Source organism: Vulpes vulpes, chromosome 10, assembly GCF_048418805.1.
Source record: "Vulpes vulpes isolate BD-2025 chromosome 10, VulVul3, whole genome shotgun sequence".
NCBI lineage: Eukaryota > Metazoa > Chordata > Mammalia > Carnivora > Canidae > Vulpes > Vulpes vulpes.
This window is the reverse complement of record NC_132789.1, coordinates 62,343,837-62,366,526: the sequence shown is the minus strand read 5'-3', so window position 1 is coordinate 62,366,526 and position 22,690 is coordinate 62,343,837. Positions and strand designations below refer to the sequence as shown.

The 22,690-nt window shown below is 44.0% G+C and overlaps 1 protein-coding gene across 4 annotated transcripts in view; it reads right to left on the bottom strand.

The window, feature by feature from the left end:
• The window catches only part of TMTC2 (transmembrane O-mannosyltransferase targeting cadherins 2), a 394,840-nt gene extending 376,588 nt beyond the window's left edge, over positions 1-18,252 (bottom strand). For 2 of the 4 annotated variants that reach the window (XM_072724507.1, XM_025992193.2), the window contains exon 1: positions 18,053-18,188. In XM_072724507.1, coding sequence (XP_072580608.1) covers positions 18,053-18,135 — 83 coding nt within the window. In that variant the 5' untranslated portion in view covers positions 18,136-18,188. Of the gene's footprint in view, positions 1-17,513; positions 17,939-18,052 lie in introns of those variants that run through there. The other 2 variants (XM_072724508.1, XM_072724506.1) reach the window with 2 other exon arrangements.
• Positions 18,253-22,690: the final 4,438 nt, after the last annotated feature.

The following is a 22,690-nucleotide window of genomic DNA, read 5'->3' as shown; positions in this document are numbered from 1 at the left end:
ACCGAACGCATTTTATCAAGGGTGCCCTCCTGGGGAGCCCCAAGAACAAAAAAGCATCAGGACGAGGCTGTCCACAACCAAGCGATGATGCAGAGTCACTTTGCAGGTGTCAAAACCTCAATCACAGAAAATCAGGGCCAGTGGGCAGAGCCCGGGAGAGAATGGAAACCAGAAGAATACCAAACAGCTGCTCGCGCTGAGCTGAAGCAAGGCCCATACCCATGGGGAGGTCAAGCAAAACACTTGGAGCGCAGATTGAAGCCGAGACTGAAACAATGTAACAAAGCAGCAGACAGCTGGCCAACAACTGCTGGGAAACACAGGCTGGGAGGTGGGGGGTGAGGGAGGGGGCGCCAGGTTTCCAAACAGCTACAGCAGCATCCCAGAGGCCTCCACTCGGAGAGGAAGCGGCAGGCGCAGAAGTGGCAGGGGCACACGGCACCAGCACACAAAGACCCACCGTTGCAAGAAACCCACTGCACCCCAACATGCCCAGGACCAGGGCACCAGTTAAGGCAAAGCCTGTTAACAGGCCACGGAGATGTGGGGTCCATGCCCTGGTCCGACAAAAATCACCTGAGCGCGCTTACTCTGGCGTCATCTGAGGGCAACATTACATCCCTAAGTCTGACCTCGAGCAGGAGCTCCTAACCATTGTATATCAGGCCTTGGCTCCCCAACTAACGTCAGGGAACCCCTGAGAGGCCCCAGGGGTGCCCTCAGGGGTCAGGAAGATTGCTGGAAGAATTTTAAACGTAGGCATTTGTATTTGGATTGAGGGTGGTAAACTTTTTCAGCAGGAGGGCCAGATAGGAAATATCTCAGGCTTTGCAAGCCCCAAGGTCCCTGCGACAACTGCCACCTGTAAAGAGAAAACCATAGGTGACACCTACACAAGTGGCTGTTTAAAAAACAGGCTGCAGGTGGATTTAGCCCAAAGGCCTTAGTGCCCACTCCTGATTTAGCTGATAACCCAAACTCCACACACACACAGAGCTACAGGGACACTCTGCCTTCTGGGAGTGACCACCTCCTAATGGCGCAAGGCCACACGACTTCTGCGATTTTATTTATCATCCAGTTGGCTCCAAAGAGCGCTGCTCAAATATTCAAGGATAGAATGGAAGTGGACATCTCGGGTCCCCTGGTCTCCCCTGTTCCCAGAATACTTTACCCTTCCTTCTAACAGAGCCCCCCTTTCCCTATGGTGAACCTATCACATGTAGCGTGAGACAGGCAAGCCTGCCTTCGCTCTACTCATATTCCAGGCCATGGGTTCAGGCACACACCTAGGCCTGGCAAAAGCACCCCAATGGCTAGCAAATGTGTTTTATGGATGAGCTTGTAACCTAAGTCAGGATGATTAAGGTCCTCCCTGGAGCACTCCTGGGAGAGCCAAGGAGGAGAGTTTGGGTTGCCACTGGCCACGGTAACCATGATGGCCAGACCAAGAGAGGAAAAAAAATGAAGTCTTCATAACCTCCACAGGCCTCTTGAGTTTGGACAAGCAAAAGGATCTACCCTCCCTGAACTGGGCAGCTGACACTGACAACCAAGAGTCCTTATTAAAATACATAACATGCCAGCAAAAATAAAGGCCCAGCGACAACAGGTTAGCAGCAACTCAGAGCCTCAACACAGGCATGCCAAACTCCGAAGCCTGTGAGCAGAGATGCTCTGGTGTCTCACGTCTCCTCTTACCACGGAAGAAAGTAGGCACATCCTGCCACCTCCCTTCACCCCCAGTGGATCTGCTGGGGTTTCCTTTTCCTCCCACTTGCACGAGACAGAAATCCTCTCACCCTCCCTCCACACTGAGCTCCTCACACCAAGTGAGACCAACCTTTCTTCGCCTTTCCATTCCTGATACACTCAAATTTCTTTTTTTCACCTCTGTCCTTAACTCATTTTAACACTCATCATCCCTGGGAATGCAAATCCTCCAATTTAACCTTGTATCCCCTATATAAACCTAGAGAGCCTATGTAATCCTAGAAGTAGACACTCTTCTGGGTCTCTCTGCTTTGGATTTCACGTACTTCAGACAATTCTCGAAATGTTATCCTGGATCACAAGGACCATGGTAACCAGCTCCTGCCTACTTTACCCATTCATCGTCCCTTTCTCCCTCTCCCGACCCTCTCCTCTGGCTTTATGCCCTGCTCTTTGGACACTATGCCTTTTTCTCTTCCTGTACAATTTTTTTTTTTTTCCAAATTGTCCTCCCCCTCTCTCATCTTTATCCAGCTAATTTGACTTTTCTTCAGCAGTAAGTTCTCACAAGTGCCTCCCTCCTAGCCCGGGTCAAGTACCCCTCTCGTGTACTCCCTTAGAAGTGTAAGTATGTCTCTGTTTTAGGAACACGTTCTATTTACTTGGTCTCTCCACCAGACTCTAAGAAACGTGAGATGATGGACAACATCTTCTCCTGGGTCGGTCCCCATGATTTAACAGGTTCCTGACACAGCTAAGCATTTACAAACACTCGCTAAAGGAATACAGTGGTGACACGAGTGGAAAGCATCCCACATGGATGCTTTCCTGGGAGACAGCACATTTCTACATAAGAATGACTTAACACTTTTAAATCAAAGGCCAATGTCTATTTGAGCTGATTTCCTGAATTTAAAATAAACCGCATTCAAATCTCTCTTCCCGACTTTGAATAGAATTATCATAATTTTACACTATAATTTGCAGAAATCAGACTACTTAAATGGTAAACATACCCTTACTGTTCCTCTCTTTCCATCACTTCCCATAACAAGAACCAGAGTTCTGGCCTCTGAGATAAGTCCTCAGAAAATACAACAAAACAATTTACAATGGAATTATTAAATATCGTTGTCTTTTGGTTCACCTGGTATAAAGACAATTACCTCCTTATCGTTGTGTTGCTTTCTTAATTTCCACTCATCTCCGTCTTTTTTCTGAAAACAGAAGTTAGTTTATAAAGAGTGCCAACGACTTAGAAACTGATGTGATTTTCTGGGGTGGAAAAATCCTTAGGATATAAGGAATTTTCAAAAACAAATACAATTAATTTTAAGTGAACCAAAACCAATAATATTTTACAAAAGCAATCATTCATTAGCTTCCATTTACTCAAGATTTTCAGAGAGAATACCACCCCGGTTTCCAATAAAATTATAGCTGCAGTGTTACTTTGGCCTATTTCTACCAATTTCAGCCTGTTCGTGTAAACTCTTTCTGAACACACAAATAGCTTGCAGACATACACAAAAGATTTCCTTCAAATGCAGTAGGTAAGCTGCATGCAAAGCATTTACTCTATTTTTATATAGACTTCCAAAGATGCTTGAAGAAAAAACATTTGGGCTAAACTCTGGTTTGTGTTTAAGTTCATACTCAAGTTTAGAGTAAATAATGTCTCTTGTCAAATGTTATGATTTACAAGACATCTTTGAACTTCATTTCCAACCAGTTTTCATAAACGATGACACAAAAAGAAATAGAAATGAAAATTTAAACTCAAGATCATGCTTAGTATTAAAAACAATTTTAACTGTTAAGTATCATCCATGGCCTGCCTTAAATGTACAAGGTTTGTGGTATAGGAATAAACTGTCCAATTTAAACATTAAATTTACCAATTCTTTCAGGCTTTGGTTTGAAGCATAAAGCCCAACTCTCTCACTCAAATAATAAATTCTAAGAATTCAATTTCCAAGTACACAAAGATGAGCTATTTACTATAATGATAGCTTTTTAAAAATATAAACAGCTGCTATTTTATAATACATACTAAAAATTCAGCATGTGATCAAAATCACCACAGAATTTAAAAAAAAAAAAAAAAAGCACCATACAGTTGTTTCCACAAATAGTTAAATTTGGAGGATTTCCATTCCTAACAACTTGTCTTGACTCCACCTCGAAAAGCAGAAGATCGTGTGCTGCTCTGGTTCCAATGCACAAAGATACCAATCGAAGCTCCCCATCTTCCATTGCAGGGCCTCTGTTTTCCCCCAAAAAGTTCATCCCAACTTCCCCATAATGATCCCTTCCCTACCCCCATAAAGGAAAGCACTCTATCATATGCAAGAAAGTGGCAAATCCCCCTTCTTCAAGTCAACTTCCATCAATCCCATTAGTTCATTTACAGGACAGTCAGGCTTCATGCTGTGATCCTACACTACCCTCCTTCATAATAGATACCCACACCTTCCCATCCAACCCTCACCCTGGAGAAATCCAAAGGCTAGTCCTTTGTTTAGTCCTAAAAATCAGCAGCTGAGGCATGTTTAATAAGGTCTTTAATTATTGGTTTCTTGTACTAATTTTAAATTACTTCCAAAGAGTTGAGGGCTATCCTGCAAAAACCATTTGTTATTTTCCTGTAATAAATTAAAATGGTATAACTGATTCTTTTTAACCCATCAGTAACAGAATCTGGTTTATTAAAATACTGAGTGAATTTTCACCTGAATATTCTAAAAACGTTCTAAGGAACAGATGTGCACTAGAGAAAACTAGGCTGCTATCCAACAAGAACCAAAAGTGTTCTCCTTTTTAGGTGCTTGCCACTTGCTGTTAGAATTAGTCATCAATAGGAACAGGGTAAACATTCCAACTGAGAATAAGGTAACACATAAGAAACAAAACGATGATTATGGCTGAGGTAAAACGCCTCTGGTTGATACAGTCTGTTGTATTGTCTTATTTTCCACTGTATATGTGACAATAGGGCCAACGTTTTACTTAGCATATTATTAATTACCCCCAAAATGGCCAATTTCAACTATATCTCTTAGGCTAAGGAACACAAATCCATAACCTTAGAATTGTGATGTGTTTTAAGCTGGAAGGGACCCCCAGGGAATCATGAGAGCCATATCCTGGCATTAAAAGAGAAAGCTGGTGTTATCAGTATGCTAAACCTTCCATACACCTAGCTTACCTGTGGTTTGGGGGGCAAGGGAGGCCTTTTTCTGAGGGAAAAAAAAAAGGAAAGCAAGATATATTAATGTTATAAGGTTATATGTTCTCTTTCTATAGGGAATCCCTAGAAAAATATTAAGCAAACATATGAAAGATCTGTTTTAATCAAGAGAGAGATCAACACTTTTTTTTTTTTTAGATTTTTTTTTTTTATTCATTTATTCATGAGACACACACAGAGAGAGGCAGAAACACAGGCAGAGGGAGAAGCAGGCTCCCTGGAATCACACCCTGAGTCCCGGAGTCGAAGGCAGACGCTCAACCACTGAGCCACCCAGGCGTCCCCTGAAATCAGTAAATTGCAGAGCTACTTATTGGTAAATTAATGCAAGTAGTAGGTCCCAGTGTTCCTGGGAGAAAGAATACCAAGCTTCCCAGAAAAGGTCTCAAAAAATAATGAGGTTTTTATTCCCAATTTTGCTCTCTATGAAACAAATGATATATAAGTATTTCTGGGATTTGGCCTAACTCTCAATTCAACATAATCATTCACAAGATGACTGAAAACAACTCCTTATTTTCATTGTTTAAGGTTTTTCACTAAGATACACATCACAGAGTGGGTCAGTTCTTATAAGACGTTAAGAAATCATAATGTTGCATATGCCCCCATGCACAGCATCATCAGACCTACAGAGGAATATCAATTATGACTAAAAAGATGGAAGACATCATAGTTCTGTTTTTCCTACACACTTTTAATTGCATCTATCCTACAGACATTTTACTGGCAAAATTTCCCTGTGGGCATGCACGTATGCATGTGCATATGTATAATGGTTTAAGTTTCAACGCCATTTTTCCAAACTTAGCACTGGAGATGAAAATTAAATTCTAAAATTCATGGTTAAACTTAATATAGTTCACTGAACCCTTTTAGTTACCCTACATCTATCTGAAATGCTAAGTGAAAGGTTGCTTATATTAAAATAAGTTTAAATATTCAATATTTGCTCTTAAGAGAAGTTCTCTAATGCTCTACAATATTTGCTGTTGTTATTATACAGTAATTTTCAACTCTAAGCAACAGAGTTAATAAATAAGTTCTTGATTACAAGAAATATTTATGAAAGAAAAAGAAATATTTATGAAGTACCCTAGCCACACCAGACACTGTGCCAGGCACTTCATAAAACTTCATGAAATTCTTGCAACAACTCTATCAAGTAGGTATTATTACCCTCATTCTGTAAAACAGGGGACGGGGGTTAACAGAGGTTAGGTAACAATCTAAATTGTACAATTAACACTTAGTTCTGGAATCAAATTATCTGATGCCAAAATTCTTGCAATATTTTCACCTTTGCCACCCTGTTATTTGGAAAGATCCAAAAGAATGAAATCGTTTCTAATTAGTTACAGAAACGTATCACCGGGTTTAGACATTAGATGCTGTTACCCAGCACACTTACTGCAAAGTCTCAATATATCGCTGATTAACACAAACACTTCAACACAGGAAAACTCTGGCTTATCTGACATACAGCTTTCTTAATCACCGGGCCACCAGGACTGCTCTGGATCTCAACATATTCCCAAAAGAAAACGGGCTGTCATTGAGGACGGAGACCATGAGTACCCGGTAATAATGCATCCTGCCAAGCAGAACCAAAGCACCAAGGATTATTTACACCCAATGCACTGTAATTGGTCCTTTTACTCTGCAGAAGGAAAGAAGTGCTCAGATTGGCCAGGATGTCTATTCAAAATAAGCCTTCATGCACGGAGCCCAGCAACATGGGAAAAGCAACCGAAAAGAAATACAGGAGAGCAAAGAGTGCTTCTGCGGTGAGACCAGGCACTGCTAACCAAAAGGGTGGACAGAGATGAGAAGCAGAGATGGGGCGCAGAGGTGGCAGCAGAAGCTGGGCCAGCAGGAGCTCAAACCTGGACCCCAGTGCACACGTTAGTGACACCATGGATGGGACCCAGCTCGGTTCTCAGATGCTGATGGGCAGCGATCAGAGTCTTCACCTTCTGGGCCAACACACTCTGTCAAGGGTACAACTACACAACTACCTTGGTTGCACTATTTCATTTCATCCTCACTCTGTGGTCACCAATTTTTACTTCCACTTCCTGATCCATTAGAAGACAGTTTTAGAGAGTGGAGGAGCTCAGTACAGTATAATCACCAGACTGAAATTCCAGTCTCCTATCCTGGCCCGATGTCGATTCACGACACTGCCTCTAGTGCACAGTACAATATTCTTTTAAAAAGAAAGGAATAATCCTTTGCCTATTTTAGAATGAGTTCTTTATTAAAGATGTCTATTAGTAGGAAGTTACAACTTCAGATATATAGGGTAGTCAAGTATCCAGAAAGTCCCCAAAGTACCCAAAGGCTGAGGCATAAGGTATCAGGTCAAAAAAAAAAAAAAAAATGACATGGACCCAAGCATTTCCAATCCTATGTAGATGCTTTCACGTGACAGCCTCACCCAGTGCCTGAATATCATTAATAAATCATCACCTGTCCTACTCTCAGCTGCCTCAACACCTACTTCTTGCTGCCTGCCTGAAGTCTGTGAAGTCTTCATGCAATATAAGCCAAGTTTCCTTACAAGGGGTTGTTCGACAGAAGTACAAACCAGTAAAGGCACTGACTACAGAAACTCAGTGTAGGCATCAGTACTTTTCAAGTCCAAAGCCCAAGGCAACTGCACTGATCAGTTTATTTATCAAAATCAGAACCCAACATCTGCCTCCACCATAATGCTGCAAAGAGGAGGATATTTTAATACAAGATGGTGACAGATATTTCAATAGGGACCATCTCCTAGAATTTCAACAGGCTCTCTACCTTATCAAAATCTACACAATACCTCAAATCCAACTGATCAATTTAAAAATGTTGTGACTGAACAAATGTGAAAACAAAACATAAAGATTAAATAAAATGGCTAAGCTCACACACACAGAACAGCCACCTTATCCCCAATCTCATTCAATCCAGGAATTTAAGCAATCTTTCCAAATGTCTGTGAAACAGACCGAGCTGATGTAATACATTTAAATGAAATCGAGCCTTATTACTCAAGGTGTGGTCCGTGAACCAGCATCATCTGTTGCACCTGCGAAAGATAGAAATGCTCTCTGAGGCCCACTCCAGGCAGAACCTGCATTTGTTTTATTTATATATCTTTCCTTTCTTTTCTTAAAGGTTTTATTTTAATTCCAGATAGACAATACAGTGCTCTATTAGTTTCAGGTGTATAATTTAGTGATTCCACACGTCCAGACATCACCTGGTGCTCATCATGACAAGTGCACTCCTCAATCCCCATCCCCTATTTCGCCCATCCCCACCCACTCACCTCCCCTCTGGTAACCATCAACTTGTTCTCTAGAGTTAAGAGTGTGTTTCTTGATTTGTCTCAGAACCTACATTTTCACACTCTAGGTGACTTGCTGGTAGCGGGAAGTTTGGGAACCACAGACCTGGGAATGAAAATATATATATACATATATATCTGGATGGAAAGAAATCCAACGAGAGGCCCAGCTCAAAAAGGTTGCTTTAGGAGAATCATAGATTGATCCATCCGACTCAAAGAAACTAGAGATTGAAACTGCATTTTACAAGAGTTTCTAAAAGGCAATCATCCAAGGGTGAGGTCCCACCTGGGTGGCTCAGGTGCTGAGGCGTCTGCCTTCAGCTCAAGATGAGGTCCCTGGGTCCAGGGATCTACCCTCGGGGAGCCTGCTTCTCCCTCTGCCTATGTCTCTGACTCTCTGTGTGTCTCTCATGAATAAATAAAATCTTTAAAAATCAATCAATCAATCTCAAATAAATAAACCAACAAATAAATAAGGCAATCATCCATATTAAAGGATGAAGGCAGGGAGCAAGTTATGAGTACGAGGTCTAACACCCCCTTGCCTGTCACAGGCATCCTCAATCTTGTCAGGCACAAATGCAAAAGTAGTTACTCAATACTCCCTCATAGAAATGGTTTACACTTTTTATGGTGATGACACGCAAGAGGTTTAAAACCGTGAAATTTCATTTTCCATTCAAAGGAAAAAATGCCAACAACACCCCTGTCTTTGAAAGAAAAAATACAAAGACTCTTAAATATAGAGAAGGAAGAAGTAAACCTAGAGATCACTTCTAATGGGATATTTTAAACCAAAGACTAGATATTTGTGGCAAAGTATAGTTGGTAATTTCAGGCTACACAGTGGTGTCTTCACAGATTTCCTTCAAATCTCAAGTTCACATTGCCTTTGCTCAAATCAGTACAGAACACTGCTGGAGTGGGTTAAAGTAGAAAACCTTATTTCTTTATTATAAATTCAGTGACACAATTCAGTACCATTTTTTTTTTTTATCGATAGACTAACCTTCCCATTTTAAATGAGGTTTACCAAATGAATTCCAGGTATACCAGTTTTTCACATCAGCTATAAATAATTGCTTCTCTCTAAAGGGCCTATTTCTGCAAATAAAAATGTCTTTTTGCCTGATTAAACTTCTTCATCATCTGAGAACTTTCCTTCTGCAAATTTGTAGTTGGAAAATTTGTCATTAGAAGCCTGCTTTGTCAAAATGAGATCTTTTCAACTGCTTTGAGAGAGCAGTTCTACAGTTAATTATTTGGAGGAGGAGGGGAGCATCCAGTTCTATAAGAAGTACACTTGACAAAATATTTGGACCCAAGTATTCTTACCTTAAGACATCTTTCACAATCCAAGGCAGCAGACTCAGCACTTACAATACTTTTAAAAACCTGAAGATAGGAAGGCAGAGGTAGCCAAAAACAGTTCATAAAACAGTGAAAAAGGTCCCCAGATGAACGTTTCAGCTGCCAACCCTACCTCAAGAACCACTTCTCCCAAATGGCTTTGTCATGACAGGTGTTTCCCCCAAACTGAGAAAAAGTGGTCAAGCCTATCAAAGTGATCTCTACAGCCACCACCTAAGTCCCCTCCCGTTGAAGACACAATTTGCAAGGACATCATTTCAACAGGCACTGACATTATAAAGAATCAAACTACCGACTTTCGGTATTAATCCAAGAGATGCCACTAACAGGGTAGGCCAGCCTTCCTGGTGGAACAAATCAGAAATTAACAGAAAGAAGATGTTTACTTTTTTCCATAGTGTTTCCACTGATCTGCTTCTCTCAAAGACTGGTTTTTTAAGCTAGGATTTATAATAGAAATTCAATAATACTATGCTTTATAATAGTGTCCTAAACACAGACATCTAACCCAACTAAGAGATGAAAGCAAAAACGAACAACAAGGCTATGGTCTGCATCCTTTCAGTCTCCTAATAGAATACTTATAAGCAATTCAAAAAAGAAAACAAAATTTCATAAGACACAGCTGTAAAAAATTTTACTAAACTTACTCATTTAAAAAAAAAAAACCCTTATTTTATAAAAAGCAAACTTGTGAACTGCATTTAAAATTAATACCCAAAGAATTCCAAGAATGCAGGGTTATACGGATTGCCATTCTTCCCACTGGATTTTTAAACAATGCTGAAACACGGCTGTTTGAAATACTTTAGTACCATCATTTAACACTGTTCAAAATGTCAAGAGCCATATTGCGCCCCAGTGGCCACTCTTCAGCAAATAACACATCCTTTGAAGTTAAAATACTCCTAAATGATGCCAAGCGAGAATTTCTAGGAGAGTACAGTCAAAACTTTCTAAAGAAATCAATAATCTGGAACGACAATTAGGGAAAAAACACTTTCTTTATCAAAACTTGTGAATTTTTCAGTTTCAAATGTCAGTAAATTCCTTTACCCCATGGCACTAATTTTTTAGACACTGTTTCCTAATGAAATCATAATCATTAGCCTGCAGGGAACTTGCTGGGTTTACTTACCATGATGTTTCTGTGGAATCATGACACATTGATTGTAATAAATGCCACAGAAATGAAGGGTAATCATCAAAGACAAAGCAATCTGACAGAAACATCTCATTTGGCCACAACACCTAACACAGAGCTGCTACTGCAAGGGCACAGATAAAGGTTTCATTTGACAAATCATGTAATTTGGTCAATCTCCTTGACTATAACTACATACTGTGCCATGCTTCATACCCCGCCTCACTCTGATATCACAAAATGCCCCAGTAAACAAAATGAGAAACCAAAGCTTACATCAAATTATCAGAAGCTAAAAAAAAAAAAAAAAAAAAAAAAAAAAAAAAAAAAAATCAGAAGCTAAATAGCATCCCTTTGCAGAATACTAAGGTACTCTTAAAACAGGTACTGTAGCACTGTCCTCAAGCAATGTGGCCTGTGTATACCTTTGGGATAAGTAAATGTACGTATGATTTCATTTAATTCCACAATAAAATGGAATCTGAACGTGAAGTTAGAATTTTCAATTCCCATCTCTTTTCCATATTAATTTTTTAGACCTGAGCAAATAAAGATCTCTCTGCCCATCCCATCTTTAAAACAAATCCCTTCTAGTTGTTCAAGTTAACTGGATCTCATGAAACACCCCTAACGTAAATACTCTAAAAACACAAGAGCAACTTTTCATGTAGTATCTTGAAAACAGATCATCTCAGTGTTCCTGCCTTCTTCAAAATTTTCCTGAGTAGATAAGTTTACTCAATTCTTTCCTATTTACCTGTAAGAGAAAAAGGTCATTGTTGAACCCGAAACTGTAGTCCCAAAAAGTTTCTAAAATAAATGAACATTTATGCCTTTGATTCTAGGAAACCTTGAGTATCCAGAGGAACTGACAAATATGATTGAAAAGTTAAACTGTCGGAAGAGGAAAAGAGATCAATAGAAATTTGACAGTGCTGCATCTTGATGGAATTATCTGCCTAGAAAACACGGCCAAAAATCTCTCTGAGGCAAAAGTCTTCAATCCCTATGACCAGTCGAGGCAAATCTAGTTAACTCAGAGTTCAACCACTGTTTTCCTCCAAGGAAAACAACCAATCCAGACAAACAGGAAGGACACAACCTGGGAGAAGTGTCCCAAAGCTTCTATGTGTTAAGAATACAGGGCCAGCGAGCACCAGACCAGTAACAAGGCCAGTTCAAATCATCCACGCGGATCCTCAGCACTGCTGTTCTGGGAAAGAAGCCAACAGAGTCCCAATAAAAGTTTTAAAATATAAGCATCAATCAAAATAAACATGACTAAATGCAAGTGAAATTCTGCTAAAGGACAATCTATCAGCATTTTTATAAGTCTATCATCAGACTCCCAGATTCAAATACTTTACTGTACCAGCTACAGTATACAGGTAGGAAAAGGACAGACAGGTAGGGATGCTTTGTTGACAAGGGCCAACAGCTGCTGTCTGCATTATGCACCATGTGTATGAGCAGCTTAGGAGTATTCGTACTTAGTGAATTAATGAATGTAGTCATTTATTCCTCAAAAGTACATACAAATCCAATCTTCAAAGAAACCATCTAGCATGGTGCTGCTGTAATTATTCAAAATAGGGCAGCCCCAGTGGCCCAGCGGTTTAGCGCCACCTTCAGCCTGGGGTGTGATCCTGGAGACGTGGGATCGAGTCCCATGTCCGGCTCCCTGCATGGAGCCTGCTTCTCCCTCTGCCTGTGTCTCTGCCTCTCTCTCTCTCTCTGTGTCATGAATAAAAAAAATCTTAAAAAAAAAAAAATTATGCCTTTTTCATCCTATGAAAAACAGAAAGCACACAGTTCCTGGTGATATGCCTCTCCCCTTGTTTTCCAAGTAGGCTCTAAATAAGGACAGCTATTCATAGAGGAAGGGTCTTTATATTTAACAACCCATTTGTCCTTTCCATCAAGGCTGCCACACATGTCACTTTCGTGAAGTCATTAAAGTACGTACCCAAAGCTGATGTAATATTTACCTTACAAGAGGAAATCAAAAAATTTAAAAGGTAAATGTTACTGTGCTAAAAGCACGTTAAGTGAGAATAACAGTGTTACAAGGTTTGTCAGTCACATATTTTTCAGAGCGACGAGGGTAAACTTTGTCCTTTCCTAATATTATGAAGGCTTCTGTTCCAGAGGAAATGTACCCTTTGCCTATGATAAACAGCTGTAACATCATGGGCATTTTAAATAGGTGCCTTCAGCATGCAGAACAGCAACAGAGAGATTCAGAAGACAGACTGTGCTCCCAGCTCATGTTGGAACCCAAAGGGTTCTAGCTATTTCAGAATTATAGCATCAGGGAATTCAGAGATCCCATGAGGCCCATTAGCACTAAAAAACCAAATGCAGATGACAAGACAATGTAAACTAGTAATACAACCCCCCAAACCATACATATATGATATATATTATAATGTATTGTATGTTATAATGTATATTATGTATATATTATAAATAATATATATTAAAAATATATACATTACATATGTGTGTATACTATGTATGTGTATATGCGTATATACATATATGTGTATATTTGTGATGTGTGTCACATGCATATATGTGTATGCATATATATGTATATATGTATGCATGTGTTTATATAGATATATATAGATCTATATCTATACACACACACACACACACGAAGACAACTAAGAGACAGATGGCTGGCAAGCTGTAATTTTCCCTATGGCATTTATACATGTCCACTCAGTGCTCATATTTGGGTCATTTGCTAGGATAAACCCCATGTGACAGGCTCACTGAAAGTAAGCCAAAGTAGTCCATACTGGCTTCACCTAATTTTAATTTTCTATTAAGAGACGTGCTTGTTCAAACAGCAAAAGGAACCTGTTCTGCACAGATTTGACAGATTTGACTATATTTAGTTAGAAAGTAAAATATCATCTTAAAATACTTCATAAACTATAGATCGTATCCACTTGCAATTTTTTCATTGTATCATAATGAAATCAGAGTAAAAGAGCACCCTAAACACACTCACTTCTTCCAATAAAGAGGTGAGGAGACAACATTTGATACAAAGCAAACTTCTTCCTTATATGCTTTGATTTTACAGTAATTTGTTCGAAACATGATTTTACTAAATACCAAGCAGGACTTCAATGGTTGAGCATTCTAAAATTTTAAGATAACAATCCCATATGTTATGGGTCTATTGGAGAGATAGTCTATTGGAGAGAATTTTTTAGAGGGAAGTTAACAGAGTGATCATTTTATAACGGATTCTTATCATACTAGTTCATAACGCAAGCAGACAATAACTTTAAAAGGCCATGTAGAAGGAATAGTTGACTGTCTTTAGGGGAAAAAATGGTTTAAAAAAAAGTTATCATGCCTTAAATCCTCCATTCCTTCATTTTAAATGCTGTTAATCAAAATCTTTATGACTTTAGATTAACTCATGTTTCTATGAAAACAGATTTATATTTACATTCAAATGAATAAATTAGGAATGTGCTATTAAGAGTTTGGAGTAGTTTTGATTCAAAAATAGAAATTTCATCTGTGGAGTTGTTCCCCCACAAAGTTTACACAATTGTTGTACAATAGTCATGTTAATGATCAAAGTTGGGTTCGACGAATGCAAAATGGGCAATAAGGAAAACAATTTCAAAGCAGCCACAAACCCATTTGCCACTTCCAAAAAACTCTTTTTTTAAGTAATGCATGATTTTATTCAGACAAGAATAAAAATATGTTTTAGGTGTATTATCTTATTGTTATACATCATAAAGGGCTTGCCATCAATTAGGTGACGTGTACAAAATGAAATCAGTCTACAAAACAACAGAGATGGCGTCTTTCTACTGCTTTGAAGCAAACTCACTCCTCTTTGAGTGTTATCTCTATGGAAAACTTAGAGTAGTATTTTTAGAGAGGATACAGCGACAATGATGCAATGTTATCCTCAACAAATATGTAAGAGAGCAGAGAACATGGGATCAGCAATTTTTTTTTCCAGTGACCTAAACACCAGATTTCTCCAGAAAATGAGAGGGTCCTTCAAGAAGTCACATTCATCATGACTTAAAATTTGGCAAAGACCATATATTTATCATTCCAATTGTACTCTAACCACAATTTAAGATTCAACAGGATCATGACTAGACTAAAGGCAAGGGGGTGGGGGGTGGGGGTGAAGTTGAAACTGTATATGCTTTTCCATCAGATAGATGAATTCTCCTCTTCTGTTTGTTTCATCACATCCTAGCCATATTCTTAAGTTGAGCATAAAAACACTTGTAAAATATTAAGTTTTACCATAGGGAAATTGATTTTGCTATGAAAAAGTTTCAGATTACCACTTAATCTCAACCAAGCTACATCAAACAGTGAAAAAAATTATACATATAGTTTACAAAGTAAACTCGATCACTATATTTAAAAGAAATGATAACTTTGAGAAGTACCACAGCAATAATGTTTAAGCTGAAGCAATATAAAGCCCTCCCACAGCAAATGCCAGATTCTTCAGCTAAAATGCAGAGTCTTGATTTAGTTAAGCAAGTCAAGCGTAAGAGCCATCTCCCTCCTTGGGAGCTGCTCCCAGCACTGGCCTCTCTCCTTCTAGAACTCTGCTGCACAAAGTTCTGGGGGTGAGGTGGGGTGGGGTGGGCTGGGGGCAGTGGAATCCACAGATGCAATTTACACAAGGTTTTAGACCTGAGTCTTTGTAGTCTGAAATGGAGCAGTGGACGTAAACACATTATTATCATCATCCTCCAGTTTCCACTTGACTTCCCAGCTCTCTCCCTGCTCCACGAAGCAGTGAGTTGGAGGAGGTAGATAAAAAAGTATATCCGAAAAGCCACAATTTACAGAGCACCCTGGCACTGAATCACCTGTGCGTGCTATGCAGACATCCAGTAACTTCCACGGTCCTATTACTATGTATTTCAGGATTTCTAGGATACACGAAAACCAAGTCTGATTCTATTAAGACTTCATACTCTTAAGCACGCAGGGTTGCATATGCAGCGCCGCTACTAAGAAAATACACTGCTACACAAAATACACTTCCAAAGTGTAGCAGAGTGGACTTCATACGTATAGGCTCTCAACATCCTAATGATAACGTCACGTCTGTAGATCACGTATCGAGCAAGCTGTCAGTTAGATGACATGGACAACTCATCACATTACGTTCATCTACACAGCTAAATAGAAGTCAGGGATCCTGACACTGCACCCAACCTATAACGCATAAAGCACTTACAACTGCCCACCATCAAAGTGCAACTAATTCATCGTCTCATTCACCCCAAGTTCTCCCCAAGTTACAGTCCTAACACTACTTACTGATGATTAAAGAAGACCTAAGCATTACATCTACAGAAGAATGTACATGAAAATTTAGTCTAGTTCAAGCCTGCATCTTTACAGGATACTTTCTTCTGATAAGTACTTTTTAAAGAACTGGACGGCAGATAAAGGACAGCATACACTGGGAATGCTTAATTGATCACAGAGTCCTACCGTACTTACTGTACCACAGTAACTTACTTTTCTCCCCATGCTCTTTATTCTTAGTTGAAATGATTACCTTCCAAACTGTCCCCAACAGCTCAAGGACCGCCCAGATTCATCCGTGAGCTCATTTTCGTGAAAAGTCACCCATCTTTGGAAAGAAGAGCTTTCTCTTCCCATCCCCTAGAGACAGCAGGTGCACAGTAACACAAAACTGGAAAGAACAGACGCAGCTCACCCCACTCTTACGCCAAGACCGTTTCTTTCTCAGAGTGTGCAGCGTGACTGCTAAAACCTGCACACTGGAAAAGTTGAGGAAAAGTTCAGGTCTTAACAGTGGCTTCCTTATCAGCCGATCTGACGGACACGGCCTAAGATGCACTAAGAAGAGTTTGCTTTTTTTCCACTGCACCTATTATTGGGGGATTTCCTAAGAGATACATGTGGGTGTAAACCCAGAGTCAGGGATTTGAAGCATACATCCAGGGGAGTGGGCACACCAGAGAACACAGAAGATGGCTAATCACCACCCAGAGAAGATCTTGCCTTCACCTCCCCTCACCATCACCCACTTTAGTCCACTCCACTCTCTGCCTTGCCCTGACCCTGGGGATCCATTCCCCTTTCCATAGCCCAGAGAGGCTGCTGAAAAGCTGTCAAAGTAAATCTGTGCTCACTTTTTGGATGGTTTCATTTCAATGGAGCATGAAACACCCCAGGACGGTTAATAAGTTTAGCCAGGCGTGCTGTTCTCCCTAATATATTTTAATTATGCATCTGTTTTAATTGTAATCAGATTAAGTCACCGGAAAGGCACAAATTGGAATTTTCCCTAATGGCTTATTGGAGCTTTTCATCAGTTTCTAAACACTAACAACATTAAAAAAAAAAAAAAAAAAAGGTAGAGACACAAGCACAACTGTGACATTTTCCAGAAATCGATGCAGTTTCTCTGACAACACAGTTCAGGTCTCATTAGCCACCCAAACTAGCCCAAATGCAGAAGACAACTTCGGTCTCTAGGGGCGTCTTCTTCCCCAATTAGCACAAAAGCATCGCTAACGTCTAACGGGAACCTCCCCAAACAGAAATGATAAGCCCAGACTTTTATAAAAAGTGCTGCTCCGAAGATGGGGAGGGAAGTGGGGGGGGGGGGGGCCGGGGAGCCCAGGAGCAGCAGCTTGCATTACCTTGGCCAAAAGGAAAGCATCCTCCAGGTCCAGCAGGAAAGTCGAAGCAGGGTCCTCTCCTCCCCTCCCCCTTCCCCCTTCCCCTCTCCTGCTAACTGTCAAAGGTGTGTTTTTCCCTCGGGAAGTCCAAGGGTCCGGGTCAATAAAAAGGAAACGCTCCGGGGGAAGATCTGCTCAGAGGCGGGGAGCGGCTTCCTTCCAGCCCAGACGTAAAACCGCTCAGGGCGCACCAAGAAATACCTAAGGCTTTTTTTTTTCTTCTTCTTCTTTCTTTTCTTTTCTTTTCTTTTTTCTTCCCCCATCTAATACGTTCTTGAAACAGCTGCCCGAATTGCCGCGATTTTCCCCTAAGAAACTTAAAAGCGTTCGTCCGCCACCAGCCGAGAAGCGAGAGAAAGGACCTGCTGCAAACTGGGCGCCCCAACTCCGCCCGCCCGCCCAGCGCGCCCGCGCCCCGGCTTCGCTCCGGGGGGACCTCGGGGGACCTCGGGGAGCCCCCGGGCCGCCGCGCAGTCCCCGCGCCCCCGCCGCCCCCTTACCTGTCATCGTAGCAGAAGTCGGCGCTCAAGGTGTTGAGGTACAAGGCGAGCCCCAGAGCGCTGCTCACCAACTCTGCGAGCATCTCTCCACCGCCTGCCCCCCGGCGCGGCTCCCAGCGCGAGGGCAGCAGCGGCCGCAAAGCCCGGGAGCATCAATCCCCACCCTCCGCGCCGCCCGCTCCTCCCGGCTTCACTTTTCCCGAGCTCCCGTCCCCCCCGCGGGTCCCCGCGCCGCCGCCCCCTCCTCCGCAGCCCCCGCGTCCTCCGGGTGCGGGCTCACACCGCGCTCCCCATGCCCGGCGCCCGCGAGCGGCCGGCGGCTTCGGGCTCCGCGCCCCCCGGCGGATGCGCAGGGCTGCTCCTCCGCGCGGCTCGCCGCCCCCGCCCTACCCCATGGCACTTCGGGGCGCCCTAGGTGAGGACCGGGGCTCGGAGGCGGGGCGAGGACGCGGGCGGCGGGCAGAGGCGCCGGACCCCGCGGGGCTCCGGGACCGGCGGGAGGAAGGCAGAGGAAGGGGGGCGGAGGGCGGGGGCCAGGCGGACCGCCTGCCCTCGCCGCCTCCCGGGCGCACGGCTCCGGGGCCGCTCGGCCTCACTCCGGCCGCCACCGCGGCGGCCGCTCATCCACTCTCTACCAGCGCCCTCCCCGCGCCGGCCCCTTCTCGGGCCGAGTGAGGAGCCGCGGCTGGAGGCTCCCGAAGCTCCCGCGTGGGGTTCTCGGCGCGGCCCCCCGCGCCTGCGTGGCCGGCCCTCCATCCCGGCCCCGCCCCGCCCTCGCCACGCCCACCGCCACGCCCATAGCCACGCCCTCCGTCCCCGCCTGGCCACGCCCCTCGCCCAGCCCCGCCCGCCCTCCATCCTGGCGTCGCCCCGCCCCTCGCCCTCCATCCCGGCCTAGCCACGCCTCTGGCCACGCCCCTCACCCCGATAAGCCCCGCCCCTCGCCTCCCAGCCGGGCCTCGCCCCGCCCACCGCCCCGCCCCGCCCCGCCCCTCTGGCTCCTCCCCCCGCCCCCCGGCTGCAGTGCAGCCTCCTCCCGGCTCCCGAGGCCCCCGCTGCCCACCGCGCGCCCCCTTCGGGCTTCTTTCACCTTCTGGATTTCACTCTGGAACGCCCCGGGGTGACCTCAGGGCGGCTGCCGGCGGCCGGCCCAACGGGGTGCTGGCGTGCGCCCTGGGAGGCGCGGCCGGAGGACGACCGAGCCCGGGGGGGACGCGGCCGCGCGGCGTGTGTCCGCTGGGCTGGGGGGGCCCTGGGGCCCGGGGAGGACGAGCGGCTCCGCGAGGGCTGCAGCCTCGCTGGCCAGAGCTTCGGGCGGCCTCGTGTGCACGCTCACGGCGCGGGAGCCGAAGCGCGGGGGTCGGGGTCGGGGGGCAGGGGGGGACAGAGAGGGGCGGGGGCGGGGGCGGGGGGGGCGAGCCGGGGGGCTCCTCAGGAGCCGCAGGTTTCGGCTCCGAGCGCCGTCGCCCCAGGTGTCAACGGGAAGCCGTCTGGGGAGGAAGATGTTCCCGCAGTCGGGTTAAGAAGAAAGGACCCCGAAAGAGGAGAAGCAGCACCGACACGCCGCCGCTGCGGGGGGGGGGGGGCCTCCGGGGGGGCCTCCGGCGGTGCTGGAGGCTCAGTTAGGGACGCGCCTGCGGCCGGGGCGGCGCTGCCTCCGGGGCGAGGGAGACGGGAGGCTCATGCCCTTGCCTTTCCGCCCGGATGCAGGGCTGGCTGGTGGAGGGCGTCCAACCTGATACATCACGGTGGAGGAGAATGGCCCGTGTAGAAGTCCCGGGGACCGAAGTTGCGAGACCGCGGAGGACCGGGGCCGCCTGCCACGCCCCCTCCCGGCGCGGACCCGGTGGGCTCTGCTGCAGCGCCCCCTGCTGCCCGGCGCGCGCGGCGCGGGGAGCGCGGACCGCGGGGCTCCCCAGCCCGCTCCCCCAACCCGGCCTCCAAGCGAGACGGCCCCCCCCCCCCCCCCCCCCGCCGCACCGAAGTCGAATCCCCGGGATGTCTGGCAGCCGCCTGGAAAGTAAATACTGTGGTTTGGGTGTCCCCGAAACACAGCTCCGTCTTTTCCTGATTTTACAAAATAAAAAATCTGTGTAGACACAGATGACATGATGAATATTTATTATATCTATTATGCCACGCTCATAATAGAAATGACGGACCCATTTTTGTTCCCTGAGACACATACGGAAGCATGCATGAGAGTTGCATCTTTACAGGCAGAAACTGATCCTTTACCTTTTTTTTTTTTCTTTTGTAGCTCCATAAACTCCTCTCACCATTGAAAAGTTTAAAAAAGCCACTTAGTTGGCCCATCAAGTGCGTCTGTAGCTGTATATCCCTCCACTGCAAATAGGATCCTAATACACTGGAGGAAGAGCACCCAGGAGCTGGGAGTTTCTACTGTGCTTTTATTATCTGAGAAACCTCTGGCTAGTCACTTAACCAATGTGTGCCCCCTTTTTGCTCACCCTTATAAGGCACTGAGGAAGAGAACACCTCTCTATGGGTACCATTATTATGAAGATGAAAGTAATGAACCTGTGAAACACCTAGAAGAGTCCTAAGTGCAATAGAAATGTTAATTATTATAGTTATTCTTATTCCCTCCAATTTTCTCCTTTCCTTTTAGTTATTAACTAAAACCTAGATGCATCCCTACAAAATTACAAAATGTAGACCATGACGTCCACGCTAGTCCAACTACTGTCACTTCCTGCATGGACTAATGCAGTAACTTTCAAAGTGGTCTTATTTCTCCCCCTGCAATTCCCCACTCCCCACAGTCGGAACTTCAGGTAATACAAGATTCTTTTGAAAACCTACAATCTCTCTGTTTTAAAATGTTCAATGACTTCCTGAAACCCATCAATTAAAGTGCTGATCCTTACCATGGCCAGCCAGGCCCTCTTTTGGCCTTGATCCCTTCTCTCCCCTGACTTTGTGCCAGCAACACAGACCTCCTCCTCCTCTGGTACTTTCCACTTTCTCCTCTTTCCCCATGGGATGCCTTCGCAGACCTTCTCCAGCTCCTTCTCAGCATCCCGATCTTAATTCAAATGTTCTCACCTGAGAGGCTTTCCCAGCCCACACTGGGAAGTTGCCTCACTCTCAGCAATCTTTGTCCCCTGCCTTTCTTCAGAGCGTGCATTGTGTCTGGAACCCCCACTAGAATGGTGACCCCAAGAGGGCAGGAAGGAACCTTATCGACCTGGTTTTCCACAGAATAGCCAGAGCCTATAACATCTGGATGGGTAGAAAAAACTGAAAACAAGGCAAAATGTTGGCAATAGAAGAACAAATAACCGTACTTAGCAGAAACCATCTAGCAACTGAAAATCCACACATTTGCATCATATCCGTGTTAAACAGTGAAGAATTAACAAAGAGAGGGGGAGGAAGTAGGTTAAAAATTCTGAAGGATACATCAGCTCTGCAGGAAAACCTATGGTAAGTCACACACAGACAGCTCTCTTCAATAATTAAGAGGACTCAGAGGCATGAAAGTAGTAAAAGCTCACCGTGCTAAAAGCTCGTAAGCCTTTCCAGAGCTGTCTCCCATAGTTTTAAATAAATATTTTCTACACCCCTCCTCCAACCTCCTCCTTTTCTCCCTACCTCCAGCTCCTGGGGATTGGGAGCCTGGGAGATGGGGAGAAATGCACAGTTTGCTCTCCCTGATCAAACGGAAGGCTGAAAACCCAGCTTTTAACAGATTTTCTCATTTTAATTCAATGTGGGTCTCAATAGTCTTCCAATGCATTAAACCTTGGTTGCTTTCAGGCTACTCTCCAAGGACTGAGAAGCAACCAATGTCTGTGTTCTCTACCTTCCTTGGACACCGGCCTAGGAGAGGGGAATCGGTTAAGAGGTGTCATCACTATCCTTGGAGATCATTTCAAATCTGGGGACATCGCTCTTTGGTTTATTAAGCTGTACTTACCCATTGTGACATTGCTACCTCCGTTCTGAATATATATATATATATATATATATATATATATATATATATTCTAGTTAAAGCTACTGTTACTCTCCACAGATGAAGGAAATTAGGCTGGCTGGCTTGACTTTTCTACCTTAGACACAAGACTGGCCAAGAAAGTGCTAAGCCCTTATTTTCCCAAAGTAGGTTCCACACATCTGCTACCTCACCACTTCCTCAATGAATTCTTTTTTATAGTCGCCCCGACCTACCCTGCATTTGTTCTGCATTCCCAGGCCTTTGTTGTATAATTCATACCTTTGCAGTGCCAGGTCCTCGGGGTAAAGATTTTCTTATTTGCCTAAGACATTTTTAGTTTATTGTGCAATACCATCTTCCCTTTGGGTGTTGCATAAATATTAACTAAAAATCCACATCTGGTCTTAGTCTTCATTTCTATTTGTCCTAATATAACTTCTCTTTGAACAATTCATTTGGAAAGTGTGCCAAGGGTGAAATGTGGCACATAAATTCTCCGGCTGCACAGAATGCCTTTTAAAGTGCCCACAGATTTGGTTATTTATGAACAGAAGATTTGCACCTCTTCCCCTGCTCTCTCAATTCTAAAATTGTACCAGGCCAAAGTAATTACAATCTCCCATATGTTTTGCGGAAAAGGTATCCAAGAATCTCCTGCTAAAATCTTAACAGAT